This window comes from Nanorana parkeri, unplaced genomic scaffold (assembly GCF_000935625.1).
Source record: "Nanorana parkeri isolate BGI_ZX_2015 unplaced genomic scaffold, ASM93562v1 scaffold247, whole genome shotgun sequence".
Classification (NCBI taxonomy): Eukaryota; Metazoa; Chordata; class Amphibia; order Anura; family Dicroglossidae; genus Nanorana; species Nanorana parkeri.
Genome location: NW_017306515.1, coordinates 1602058 through 1616315, shown reverse-complemented (window position 1 = coordinate 1616315; position 14258 = coordinate 1602058). Strand labels below are relative to the sequence as shown.

The window sequence follows — 14258 nt, the reverse complement described above, 5'->3', positions numbered from 1 at the left end:
ACTATAACTGTAATCCAGCATGCCGGTCCACAGACCAAATTACAGTGGTCCAATCAATAAATGACACACACAAATGTGCACTAAAATAAAAAGTCCCCAGAAAACAGAAGCAACATATATCATTCTAATTTCTTAGAAATCCATTACCGTCAAAATTGAGAAAAGTGTCTTCGTCATTTCCACTCCCTTCTTGAAAAACAACTCACCCTTACTATAGGACTTTAATATGATAAAAGGTCAAATGCGCTTGGAAGTATATATCTCATCCACCAATAGCATGTATAATACAATTGGAAGCCGCAGAGTGTAATAATGTTTTTTAAAACTCTATTAATAAAAGATAAAACAACTCACCAGGGGCGTAACTAGAAATCACAGGGCCCCATAGCAAAATCTTGTATGGGGCCCTGTGATTTCTAGATAAGTCCACCTGATAACCCAAACAGCCCACCTGAGGGTGACCCTGCAGAGTCCACCATAGACGCTCTATGGTGAGCTCTGCAGGGTCTCAGGTGGGCGGTCAAGCACTCTTACCTGTCTGGCTGATCCTCTGTCCGCCTTCTCCTCCTCCACGATCGCTTGTGGGCCCTGCCTTCTCCGTCACTGGGCCCCACCTCCTCGATCGCCAGGCCCGACTCTCCATCGCTAAGACCTGCCTCCTCGATCTCTGGCCCCGCCTCCTCCATCGCTGCCGCCGACGGGCCCAGCCACCTCCCCTGAAGCTGCTGGTTGTCATCGACAGCTGTGAGGAGGTACGCGGCGCTGCACATGTGAATGGCTGCGTGTTTCTCCTCACAGCCGCCAGTGACAGCCAGCAGCCTGAAATGCCATAGCGACCCAGGCGGCCCGCACGTCATCAGGGGGATGTCCTGGCCAGGCCCCCCTGTCCCCCGGGGCCCCATAGTGACCGCCTAGGTCGCTATGGTGATTGTTACGCCACTGCAACGCTCAAGAGCTGTGCACTACAAGACCGGTGCGCACAGTATCTAGATATAAGATATTAAAGCAGAAATGTTTTCTTAACTCTTGCAGTGGGGCTCCTCTCGCACTGCAAGGGTTAAGTACTCGTTTAGGTCTAGGTTCACAATTTGCAAAGTTATACTTACCCCATCCTTGGAGACGACTTGCTCAGTCCCTTCTGTTTCGCTACCCCCTCCTCTGCAGCGGTCTAAGGTCCTGTGAATCATCATGTCCAATACACTGTGTATAGGACGTAAGGACAAGGGTGCCCCTTGCATGTTTCATGTTATACCTATGGGTATAACATGAAACATGCACCTACACCCTAAATATCTAAATATTGCTGTAGCATGAAATAGGTACCCGCACTTACCCCCTTAATCTGATTGTAGCATGAAGCATACACTAGCACCTACCCCCTAAATATGGGTGTAGCATGAAACATGCACCCGCACCTACCCCCTAAAAATGGGTGTAGCATGAAACATACACCCGCACCTACCCCCAAAATATGGGTGTAGCATGAAACATACACCCGCACCTACCCCCAAAATATGGGTGTAGCATGAAACATGCACCCGCATCTACCCCTAAATATTGATGTAGCATGAAACATGAATCTGCACCTACCCGCTGAATATAGGTGTAGCAGGAAACATGCACCTGCACCTTCCCCCCAATTATGGGTATAAAATGAAACATGCACCTACACCCTAAATATCTAAATATTGCTGTAGCATGAAACATGTCCCCGCACTTACCCCCTAAATATGGATGTAGCATGAAACATACACCCGCACCTACCCCAAAAATATGGGTGTAGCATGAAACATGCACCTGCATCTACCCCTAAATATTGATGTGGCATGAAACATGAATCTGCACCCACCTGCTGAATATGGGTGTAGCAGGAAACATGCACCTGCACCTTCCCCCCCCAATTATGGGTATTGCATGGAACGGGCCCCGTAACTACCCCCTAAATATGGGGGTTGCATGAAACATGCACCCAGACATCCTCTAAATATGGGTGTAGCATGAAACATGCAGCCGCACCTACCCCCTAAATATGGGTGTAGTATGAAACATGCACCAACCCGCTGAATATGGGTGTAGCATGAAACATGCACCCGCACCTACCTCCTGAATATGGGTGTAGCATGAAACATGCAGCCGCACCTACCCCTTAAATATGGGTGTAGTATGAAACATGCACCAACCCGCTGAATATGGGTGTAGCATGAAACATGCACCCGCACCTAGCTCCTGAATATTGGTGTAGCATGAAACATGCACCCGCACCTACCCCCTGAATATGGGTGTAGCATGAACATACACCCGCACCTACCTCCTGAATATGGATGTAGCATGAACATACACCCGCACCTACCTCCTGAATATGGGTGTAGCATGAACATACACCCGCACCTACCCCCTGAATATGGATGTAGCATGAAACATGCACCCGCACCTACCCCCTGAATATGCATGTAGCATGAAACATGCACCCGCACCTACCCCCTGAATATGCATGTAGCATGAAACATGCCCCCGCACCTACCCCCTAAATATGGGTGTAGCATGAAACATGGACCCGCACCTACCCCCTGAATATGGGTGTAGCATGAAACATGCCCCCGCACCTACCCCCTGAATATGGGTGTAGCATGAAACATGCACCCGCACCTACCCCCTGAATATGGGTGTAGCATAAAACATGCTGAGAAAAGTGAGTTTAGCATTAAATATAATTTGAAAAGTAATTTTAAACCTATAACTTTTATTAAAATTATAACTGGTGATCCTGCCATAAAGGTTCTACTTTAGGCACTTCCTCCAGAAGACATGCATACTGCTCAAGGTGAGCGACTCATCACAGGCCCCACTGTGCATCCCGTGGGTCTGGACCGGTTCTTTGCATTCCAGCAAATCAGTTAGGAAAAGGAATGACCATTGCATTCTGGGCTGCATCGGGGTCGCCTCTGCCATGTTTAACTTTGAAAAAAGATACTTTCCCATAGTGTGGAGCACTCCCTCAGGCACTTCCTGTCATATGATGAAAGCCCTCTGTTCCTTTTTCCCAGTTGTTCTCCTGCATTGTTCCTTGTCACATGGGCTTCACACCACACATTACATAGGAATGATCCGCTGTTGTTACCATCAGGAAACCTGCCCGATAAATGCCATCATGCATTGCAAGTTGTTGCAAAGTGGTTGCAAAAGATCAGCAGTCCCGAGATGCACTAAAATGAAAAAGAAAAGGTAATTTTTCAGATACACATTGCTTCGGCAAACAAAATGCCATTCCATTAGGGACTACCTTAAAAGAGATCTGTAGCCAAACCTTTTTTTTGCCCCCCCTCCCAATGAGTCGACTGTCTCAGGCTGCCTCATTATGGGGACGGCCCTGCTGGCCACACATGTTTACATTTAGCTCCTTCAATTCTTCAAATTGTGTCAAACTCAGAGGACTGAGGGCTACCCACAGCTTGAATTTTGGCCAAATCACGTGAAGTTGCCAAAATTTGAGCTCTGTTTGGCCCTTTAATTAAATCCACGCAAGCCCAGGGAGAACATTACAACTCCATAAAGCTCAGGGGCATAACTAGAAATCACAGGGCCCCATAGCAAAATGTTGTATGGGGCCCTGTGATTTGTAGTTACACCCCTTGCCGAGCCCACTTGAGATCCCACACAGCCCACCTGAGAGAGACCCTACAGAGCCCTCCATAGATTCTCTATGGAGGGCTCTGCAGGGTCTCAGGTGGGATGGCCACATCCCTACACACCTCTTACCTGTCAGCCCCAATCCCCTGTCAGCCTTCTCCACCGCCGGGCCCCGCCTCCTCCTGGGTCACTGGCAGGCCCTCCCTGGTCGCCGGCGGGCCCTGCCTCCTCCTCGGTTGCCAGCGGGCCCTGCCTCCTCCACTCTCGCCAGGCATGGCCTCTTTCTCGTCCTCTACCGCCACCGGGCCCCACCTCCTCTGCTGCCGCCGTCGGGCCCTGGCCTCCTCCTCCACTGCAGTTGCTGGCAGTCACCGACTCAGCAGTGACTGTGAGGAAGAATGCGCCACTGCACAGGTTGTCAGTAATGTGGAGAGCAATGTGTTCCTCCTCACAGCCACCAGTGACAGCCAGCAGCCTGTGAAGCCATAGCAACCCAGGCGGCCCACACGGCATCAGGGGGATCCCTATGTTCCTCGTCCTAGCGGGCGCCTTGGTCGCTATGGCGATAGTTCCGCCACTGATGCAGCTAGTGTACTGGTCAAGAATCATTCTCTGTGCTGGAAGGCATAGATGCTACCCACTAAACCATAGAGCTGCCCAATCTCCTTATGCTGAAAGCTATATTATACCCATAAATTACTAGATAGCACCTCTATGTTCATGGGTATCACCTTTACGGGACTGCTGGCGACCCATATGGTTCCTTTGTAAAGACCAATTTTATTTAAAATCAGTATCTGTTTGGCATGTCACCCCAAATACTGTATAAGGATGTTATGGTTTTAATTATTACAGCTGTATTAACAATGTGAGATTTAAAAAGAACAAAACAGAAAAGAACATTGAGAGGAATAATGTACTTAGAAAGAGCAATTATTGCTCTTATAGTTTACAATACATCAGCTCTGCAGTAAAGTGGCTACGGAAAATATTTTAAAACATTGGCGATTATGCACTGCAGGTTTACCATGGATTAAAGTGCTCACAGATGAGATAATATAAGGATCACAGTGCCAAGCAGCAGTTTGCCTTCAAGCTAAATAGGGAATGAGATGTACCTGGCAGGCACCAGCAGAGAGTGCTTGCTGGGACTCGTAGTGGCTCAACAGCTAAAAAAAAAAAGGCTAAAGACACAATCATTTACGCAATCTTTATTTTCTAGTCCGCACGTAGCATGCTAGTGTTAAAAAGTGTGGACATTCATGATCTCATAACAGGCAGACAATAGAAAATGTTACTTCTGAGTATCACTTGAGACAATTGAGCCATGTAGAAGGTAACTAAAAATCGAGCACTTACGAGTGTCGGAAGCACTCATTGTCACACAAAAAATAATGTGTGAAATTTCTGTGCTGATTGATCAGCAAAATGTTTTATAGGCAACAAGGAAAAGAACCTTTCACCTCACTTTTGCCACATCTGCAGCATACAAGTTACCCTAACGGAATGACATTTTGTTTGATAAAGCAGTGTGTATTATAAATAACTGCCATTAAAAAATAAAATACTGTTTTCAGCTTCTTTTCATCCTCTGTTGCCTTTTAGTGTTGCTGAATGCCTGCAGCCTCTTTGCAGCCACTTCCTGCCCACATGCACTTCAGTGATGGCTGCATGGCATACATCAGGTTGGGTTTACCGATGATGACAACCAAGGCTGTCCCTTTAATGAGGCAGCCTGAGGCTGTTGCCTCAGACAGCATCTCTTTGTGTCTTTTATTGGGGAGGGGGCAGGCACAGTGGCATGTCTGCTCTGCTGCACAATGTTTGCAGTGTGTCTGCCTCCTGTCCAGCCAGAGTGTCCCAGATTGCTAAGAGCCGGGCAGGGAGAGAGATGTGTAAGGGCCATAGACATCTCCCATCTCTTAGCAACCTGGTATGCTTTGGCCGGTGTCCCGCCCGGCTCCTGGTAACCACTCACTGGTTGCCTGAAGCTGGATGGGACGCTGGCCAGAGCATCCCAGGTTGCTAAGAGCTGGGCAGAGAAATGCAGAGTCTGCAGAGGGTGGCATCCCTCTCATGTCTGGCAGTGCTGTCTCCTCTACCCTCCTCCCGCTGCTCTGATTGCGTGCACAACCGGTACACCGGCACCCCTGCTATACCGCTTTTGGTGGCAAAAAGTCTAGGGACACACCTGGAGACAAAAGTGGACCAATACTATGTAATGTGTGTTGAAACAACCACTTGTAGTCTCTATCAAACGGCCATGTGACGAGGTGACAATACAGAAGCACAATAGGGAAACAGTGACAACAGGGTATATAACGCAAAATGACTGAACCAGAACCTTCATGGCAGGATCACCAGTAGGGATAATATTTGGGTTTGCCACTACCATGGGTTTGCCTGTCAGGCGAAATGCTTGCAAGTTCCCCGCTAGAAAGAGAGAGCAACCTATGATCTAATGCATAGCCTCCCCAATAGACTTCAATGGGGTTCAAACAAGATTTGTGAAACCTTTTGCAAACTGAACCCAGGGAGATTTTTCATCCCTATCATTACCAGGTAATGTCACCTACGCTTGTCGTTTACTGTCAGATTGGGGAACATTCATATGTCTCTAGCTCTTCCCTCATGCTCCCTAGCAATGTATTTTTTTAGTGGAAGATTTGATTAGCTGGCATGGATATTCTGGTGCCTGCAGTGATCCCCCCCTAACCTCTCCATAGGGACAAAAAGTACCCCTACTATGAATGTTTTTTAGAACACTCTTTCAGCAGTCAGACCATGCATGTACAGCTAATCTCCTCCTAATATGGACCTGTACTTTGCACATTCTGGATAAAGTAATTTGCTTGATGTACCGCCTCCTTCTCTGCAGGTACTTACCTTTTTTACATGTGGTATGTGGTGTTCCTGGTGGGGCACAGATGACCGTCAAGGGGAAAAAGATCCACATTAAAGGAAAGGGGAAGAATCGGGAGAGCCCTTATGGTTTAGTAATTCGATTTGTAATGTGTAAAGAACATAAAACATAAGGTAATTTACATTACATACTTCCTTTGCAGAAGACGTGTATCCAAACCTCTGTCATTGTCCTTAGTGGTGAGACAAGTTGTTTTACATGCTAGTTTGTGAGTGTGCCATGATGCCTTTCTACTGTTCTACTGTTCAAAGCCCATTTCGTGTGCACCTTACTGTACAACTGGTAACAAATTGTTGAGTGCGTTTGTCGTTTGTTTTGCTTTACCGATTTGGTGCAGCGACGCATGGGGTTTCTCAGCTGCCAATGGGATGTGCGGGATCCCTTGTGTGTTTCTGTACCTTTAAGGAGGTGGGGCGTCCTCCTGACAAGCCTGCACCCAATTTGATATCTTCTGCCCCATGTGCTCCAAGATGGAGACTCTCATAGTTTAGAGTTAGGACCGCACTATAAGAGGTGCCTTGGCGCGGCAGTGCGGCTTACACATCCTTTGCAGAAGACGTGTATCCAAACCTCTGTCATTGTCCTTAGTGGTGAGACAAGTTGTTTTACATGCTAGTTTGTGAGTGTGCCATGATGCCTTTCTACTGTTCTACTGTTCAAAGCCCATTTCGTGTGCACCTTACTGTACAACTGGTAACAAATTGTTGAGTGCGTTTGTCGTTTGTTTTGCTTTACATTACATAGGTCGCAAGTAACCATGGCATGATGGTTACTGCAGCCGAAAGCAGTCTGGGAAGTCACTTTTCTTTTTTTACATTTATTCTAGGGACATAATCATTTTTACTCAAACAAAAGGCACATTTTTGCTACACTTGCACCTCCAAAACAACCTTGAACAACTTACACCCCTTCCACTATTTTTCCCAAACAGATCACATCCTGAAAAATCTCCGCCACCCAAAAAAAAATCGCCAAATTCTGTCCCAAACTGTTGTTGCCCACCGCTGACTATGCAATTTTCACTAGCCTTATCACCAGCAAAAAAACAGAGTGGCCTGAGAACTTCTGGGACAGCCTTGTGTTCTGCTGGCCACTCCGCCGTCGCAGAGACCACTCTTGCAAGCGACTCCAGTTTTTCCAGCCCTGTGCTACATAAACAGCGTTCTGAAAGGTCTAAGCAATATCTGCAACAAGCATTAACAGCTCATCCCTTCCCCTCTCTCTCCCCACAGACAAAAGAGCAGCAAACCTGCTCCAGCCTCACACATGTACTGCAGTAAATCACTGGCAAGTACCCTGCAAAGCCTGTTCATGGATCTAGTAGAGGGGAAAAAGAAGATCCCACTGTGTTAGAGTGAAGCCATCAATCAGCCATTCTGTAAACACCCCCTGCTGCATGTTGCGGGCTTGCTTGTCTGCCTCCTGTGCTGCTCTCATCTCTTCTTTCTCTGCCAGTCAATGGTGATCACAAGGAAAAATCTGGATAGCCCCCCTGTCCTTGCACAATGCAACTGACTGCGAGAAATAGATGGTGCCTAGCTTGCTGGGCATTCTGTCAGTGAGCTGAACACAGAGGAGGGCAGTGCTGCTAGCAGAGCATGCATACCCCAGGCTGGAAATAGAGAGAGAGAGGGAGAGAGAAAGAGAGAGAGAGAGAGGGGCAGGGACTAGGGGAGTGACCAGTGCACATCCATCAGAAGCAGCCTGATGCTTCCAACCAGTCCAACCCCCACCTACAAGGAAAACAACATTGCGACCCTGGTGAGGGGGTTTCATGCCAGAAACACAAATATAAAAACTTCAAGCCTTTTTTTTATTTTTTTTTCCTCCTTCCCTTTAAATTTTGCATGCATGGTGGCTGCAAAAAAAACCCCATATTAGATTGCAGAGTGAGTGTCCTCTGTAGGATTGCAGCATGTGCAGAAGTAGCTGTTTCTAAATCATGAAGTGTGCCTCTCTCACTTCCAGCGATCCCCCCCCATTCATCAGCTCGCACAGCAGATCGATGCTTCTGTAACCTATCGCCTGCCAGTGTGTCGTTCATGCAGGTAAGTGCTGCTTTGCGATCTCTCCTTCTGCTGCGAATTCTTGCATGGATCTTAGGGGGGGGGGAGGGGGGCACTGATCATTCATTTGCACTGTACATATTGAGTTTGTAAATATTTACAGGAATAGTGCAATGTATACGAGGCAAGCATCAGTGTGTGCAGCTTCCACACATGGACAGCTTGGCTGGCTGTGTCTGCTTGGCTTCAGCTTGCAGCATGAGTTAGCAATAGTCCAGCTCAGTTCTGGTAGGGGGCTTGTTGGGTTGCAATGGCTGTTTAATTGCAAGGTTTTATTTAAGAATAAACTGCACCCCCCTCCCCCCCAAAAAAGAGCATGACTTTTACATAAGTTCCTAGGGCATAGTGGATCACTGCTAAAGAAAGTTTATTGGTGGGATCTATAAGCATCATGGGATCTTATGCCCATCAGCATTTTGAGAAAGGGTGTGTGTGTGTGTCTTATCCTGGTGGGGCAAATTTGAGAGGTGGGGGTACCATGTTATTAGTGGCATTCATGTTTTCAGTAGGAAGCACATCCTCTGTGATGTATTTTTTGTGTTATTTTGTAACTAGTCCATTTTGTGATCCTGGCTGCCTGTGTTGATGCTGTCCCCCCTCCTCCTTCCTTAATTATATGCATGTAGGTTAAATGAATACCTGACGAAAGGGCCCACGTTTCAAGACAGTGACATCTGATAGCCAAGAGGAAAAGTGGCTTTAATGAAAATCAACCTTTGGAATTCCTGCTTGTGAAATATCCCATTCCACAGCTCGTGTTAGCAGCAAAGACATGATCAGCAGCACCAGTGTATATGGTATGTCAGTTTTGGAATTTACTTCACATGTGTGTAATATAATAATGACAGCTTAATAGCATGAGGAGAAGAAAGTGAAAGTGGGGAGCTTTGTACATTATCCAATTCAAATACTCCTGGCTTGTGAACACAATCCTATTTCTTTTTATAACCCTTTTTTTAAAAAAAATCTGTTTTGGTTTTCTTTTATTAACGTTTGTTTCTATTTTTTTTTTATTCATTTGCTTTTTTTTTTTGCTTTGTTTGTTTTATTTTTTTCATACTGTTGTTACAAGTTTCTACTTGGTCACCTATTTGTTTAAACTCCAGCTGGACCAGCAAGAGTTATTAAAAACAATCTACAGCATGTTAAAACAATCTGGACAGTGTATTTAGTTATTACTTTTTTTTTTCCCTTTACTTTTAATTCCATTATAACAGTTTCAGTGTAATTGGCAAAATCCTGTTTACAACTCAGAAATAGCTGGTGATCGATTGCCTAATGATCTGGTTGGTAAAGGTTATTTTGTAAATGTTTCTTTTTGATGTAATTTTTTTGTACTTTTTAATTGTTGTTTGAGGAAAATAGCTCCTGACATTTTTTAACCTTTTTTTCTTTCTCTCTCATGTCCTATCCCATTCTTTCTATACTAAAGGTCAGTTGAGATGGAGTATAAGTGATTTAAAGAGGGTTTTTTTGTTGTTTTAGTTTTAGTGTTGTATAGCTTTCAGAGTAAACATAGGATTGTGATGGTTAGAAAGCCTTCTTAGGTTAGACCTAAATTTCCTAGATCTCTAAAGAGATTGTCCAACTGTCTGAAAATGTTTTAGCTTTTCTGTTTTGTTTTTAACATTAAATAACAGTTCTACTCTTCTGGAAAACCCTGACTTATTTTTTCAAGCTTAACTTACAAAAGGAGCAGACATTTAATGAAACCGATTTGATTGCCTTTTTGCATTTTGTGGTACTTGTTGACTTTAAGAGATCAATAAGTAGTCTGTTTATTTTGCATGCACATAATCTGTACTGGGAAATGTTTTGTGGAGAGCAAAACCTTTTTCCCGGAGCTGTTGAAGCGAATTTGATTGCCAGATGGGAAATTTCCCTCTGTGATCTTAAAGCTGTAATATATATTCTGAGCAGATTGGGCTTCTGTTGGTGATGAGGAGGATATTACATTTAGAAATTTGAAATCAGCAATAGAGAACTGTATGAGGGGGGTTGAATTGAGAGGATTGAGGTTTGAAGGCTTTCTATTATTTTGCATGGGAAATAAATGTATTTTATTTATAGGTGGTGAATGGGATTGTGTGGGCATAAATCCACACTTTCCAGGCAGTGTGCTTTTTTTTTTGTTTTAAAAAATGCACACTTGGTTGCATTTTGGAGCCATAACTAAACTAATACCCAGCAGCATCACACAACACTATCTGCAATATGTGCAGGATTAGTGGGGAAAAAAAATACTCTAAAAGTTTCCCAGGGGTAAATAAAGACAGCTCATTGCTGTGCAGTTCTGGTATTTTGTTTAGCACTGAATAGTTGGGGATTGGGGACTGCCTCACACTCCTGCCTGCTCTGCTGTTGCAAATTAAAAGTGTGTTTTGGTCAGGAAATGAAAACTACAGTGTGTCTTTTGAACAAGTCGTTTATCAAGAACAACATCTATCATGCTGCGACTTGTCAAACTGATCCTCTAAAACTTGGCTTCTATGTGGACACTGCTTTGATGTTTTTTAATCCCAAATTTATAAAACAAGTTGGGAAAACAACATAAGGAGTCACTCTGAGCAGCTTAAAACAAACCAAACAAAACAAAGACACTGAAAGACACAAAAAGTGACCACATAATAAAACAACAAAACTGTGGGGTTTTTTAATAATAAACACATTTTTTAAAAATTTGCATATTTGAAAAAAAAAATATATCCAGCACGGTTATTTTTTTTTATTGGTCTATAATATTATACATTTGTGATGTGTAATGTGTACAGTATTTTCATTTATTTAATTTTATCTTTTTATGTCTGTATTTAGTTTAAGAACTTTTTTTTTTCTAGTGAACTGTCTTGCAAAGATTAATATATGTTATGATCGCCCCATGAGACCTGCGCATTTAACAAGCATGTGCTCCTATATTTTGTTGTTATGAAATAAAACATACAGAAGTGTCTTAAGTAGCATAAACATATTTTATGAGTTTGCGTTTTACATTGAGATATCAGTGCTGGCTGTGAATTAGGTGATTTAAAAGCCATTTGTCAAAGGGGAAGCAGTGACACAAATTAAAACCACATTTTGCACTGTTTGTGTTGTATTAATGACCCTGGAAGCTTATCATGAGACTCTGGGTATGCTGCTTTATAAGGGTACGGCTGGCTGGGTATGCTTAAGTAAATGTGAAAGTTTTATTATATATAAATGTTTACATTTACTCATGTCAATTACATTTTAGCAAGTAGGCTGCAGAGTATAGAAAATTACAGTGATATAGAATGTCATTATTTGTACCAGGTTTGTACTTTTGGCCTAGAAAAATTGACCCCTTAACATGCAAACTATAACCAGTCAGTGTTTGCCGACTGCAAGCATGCCATTTGTATCGCTTTTGAAATGACAGCAAAGAGCACTTCTAGTGACAAAAGTATCAGTTTTGCAATAATGTGTCTATGTCCAAATAGATGATGATATCTTACTTACTACTTATTATGTTTTAATATCTGATTTGCCGCCAGTAGTTTGCTCTGTGATCTATGTCGAAGGAAGTTTATTATAATTTGATATATGATGTCATAAGGAATCCCACACACATTAAAGTGTCACAATAATTTTAAAGGCTTGACTTTGTGGATAAGCTGGAGATATGTAAGTGTAAAACAGAGTGGATGAGGAAAGTCTTACAAAAAGTAGTATATGGCTTTTGGTAGAACCATAACTTGTGTGGAATCGCTTGCAACAGCAAAAATATACTTATATATTCTGAAAATAGTATTATTGTTACTGCTTTTATTTATTTATTTATTTTTGCTTGCTTTTGTGTGTAATGTGATCTTCCACTTATTTAGTTAAACCTCTCTTTCCAACTCTCCTTTGCTCCCTTCTAGTTGGAAGCTGGGAATGTTTCTCTTTTTCCAGTCTTGGATTTGCTGTGACTGCTGAACTGATTTTGACCACAGACCTTGCGAGAGACCTGCATGTGTTTGTGTTTTAAATTTAGTGGAAGGAAAAATCTGGACTGTCAGATTCAATTAGCGGCAAGTATTCATGCCGAGCTGAGGAAAATGATTGATCTTGCCGCATTCCTAATCAACAATTAATCAGCTAATCAACATAGCTGTAGAAAAGTAAAGCCTTGATTCTTGAGCCGCCCATGGCGTAACATGATGATTATCGGTTTGCTTTCAGTCTAAAATACATTAAGACAAAAAAAAAAGTATTACATGTAGGATTTCCCTGGCAGTGCAAGGGTTAAGGTAGCAAACTTTGCAGGATCTTCCCAAAGGGACAAGCTTTAAATTAAAGTGTGTTTCTTAACACTTTGCTGCCATTGGTGTGGCCAACAAATTCCAGGGCAACAAGCATGGTAATTTGCATTTTTTTTATGGTATTGATGGAGATCATGGATTATATCATGATATATTGATTTTTTTTTTTTTTGGTTGGGGGGAGGTAAGCAGCCCTTTTGCACAGACACTCTAGAGAGACATTAAAGTCCAGTATGCTTCTGATTATCTGCACTTGAATAATTGATAGACCTGTACATTCGTTTTCCTGACTCACTCATTGTAAAACTCCAGAAAATGGATCTACACAATGAGAATTCAGTACATGGGATAATGAAGCGTTACGTACAGAAAAAAAAAAGATGTTTTCCCCAAGCAGTACAGGAGTACAAAATCCTTCACTATGATTCCCTGCAGCAGAAATATTGTTGGGTTTTGTCTGAACAATTACGGAAGATGTTTTTTTATACTTCCGTTTATTAAACACAGATAAAAGGTTGTACAGGAGATGTCAAAACAGCAGCGCAATTACATAGACCCGTGTATGTGCAAACGTGTAAAGTGAATGGTGTTTCCTCTCCGATCGTTAGGAAATAATTAATTATCATAGGCCGTGGAAAGTGAGGGATTCTGGGACAGTCTACGCGAACCTGTCCTGACCTCAGCGCAAAGTCTAGGTGTTTGCAATTCACCCAATAAAACAAAATATTCTACATATGGCACAAACGATTTTACGTTATTTTTTTTGAAGATATAAAAATGTTTGCCATGTTTACTCGATGCAATGTGTTCAGCAAAAAAAAGTGTCCAGCGGCAATTTTGACTCTGTCGATGTTCGACGCCAGTTGAGTGCTTTTTGAATCTAGCGTGTGCTTTGAAAACTCGAGCCTATGTAAAATGATCTGATTAGCTTCAAAACATTTAAGATGCTCCAAGAAGTATATCTTATGTACTAAACCTTTAATAATAAGTTGTCAGGGCATAGTACAGAGGTTAAAGTGTATCGGTAGCTACAGGTTTTATTGCTGCGGTGAAATCGTATCCGTCATTAGTAAATCGGAGATAATTTTTTTTTTTTTAATATTCTTGTGTACTCGTTTGAATGACCCAAAAAAAAAAATAACCGGTGGCCACAAATGCCCGCCAGCTAATTTCTTTAATCTCTTTCGCTGTATGGGTCAGCAAAGTGCACTTCTCCAATAAACAACGCTTTTAAACACATGCATGTATGTTTGCATGTGTGTAGCGTTAAGCTCCACAGTGTTCATAGCTACAGCGCTCATGTTTCAACTTATGAAAATAAATGTATTTTTAAATGTCAGATTAGTTCTATGGAAGCTGTTTTGTAGAACTGCAACAGGG

General features: G+C 43.0%; 1 protein-coding gene across 1 annotated transcript in view; it reads left to right on the top strand.

The window, feature by feature from the left end:
• The first annotated feature begins 8522 nt into the window (after window positions 1-8522).
• Window positions 8523-14258, top strand: part of FIGN (fidgetin, microtubule severing factor) — a 148881-nt gene continuing 143145 nt past the window's right edge. The window contains exons 1-2 of the mRNA XM_018556697.1: window positions 8523-8598; window positions 9243-9413. Coding sequence (XP_018412199.1) covers window positions 9389-9413 — 25 coding nt within the window. The 5' untranslated portion in view covers window positions 8523-8598; window positions 9243-9388. The remainder of the gene's footprint in view (window positions 8599-9242; window positions 9414-14258) is intronic.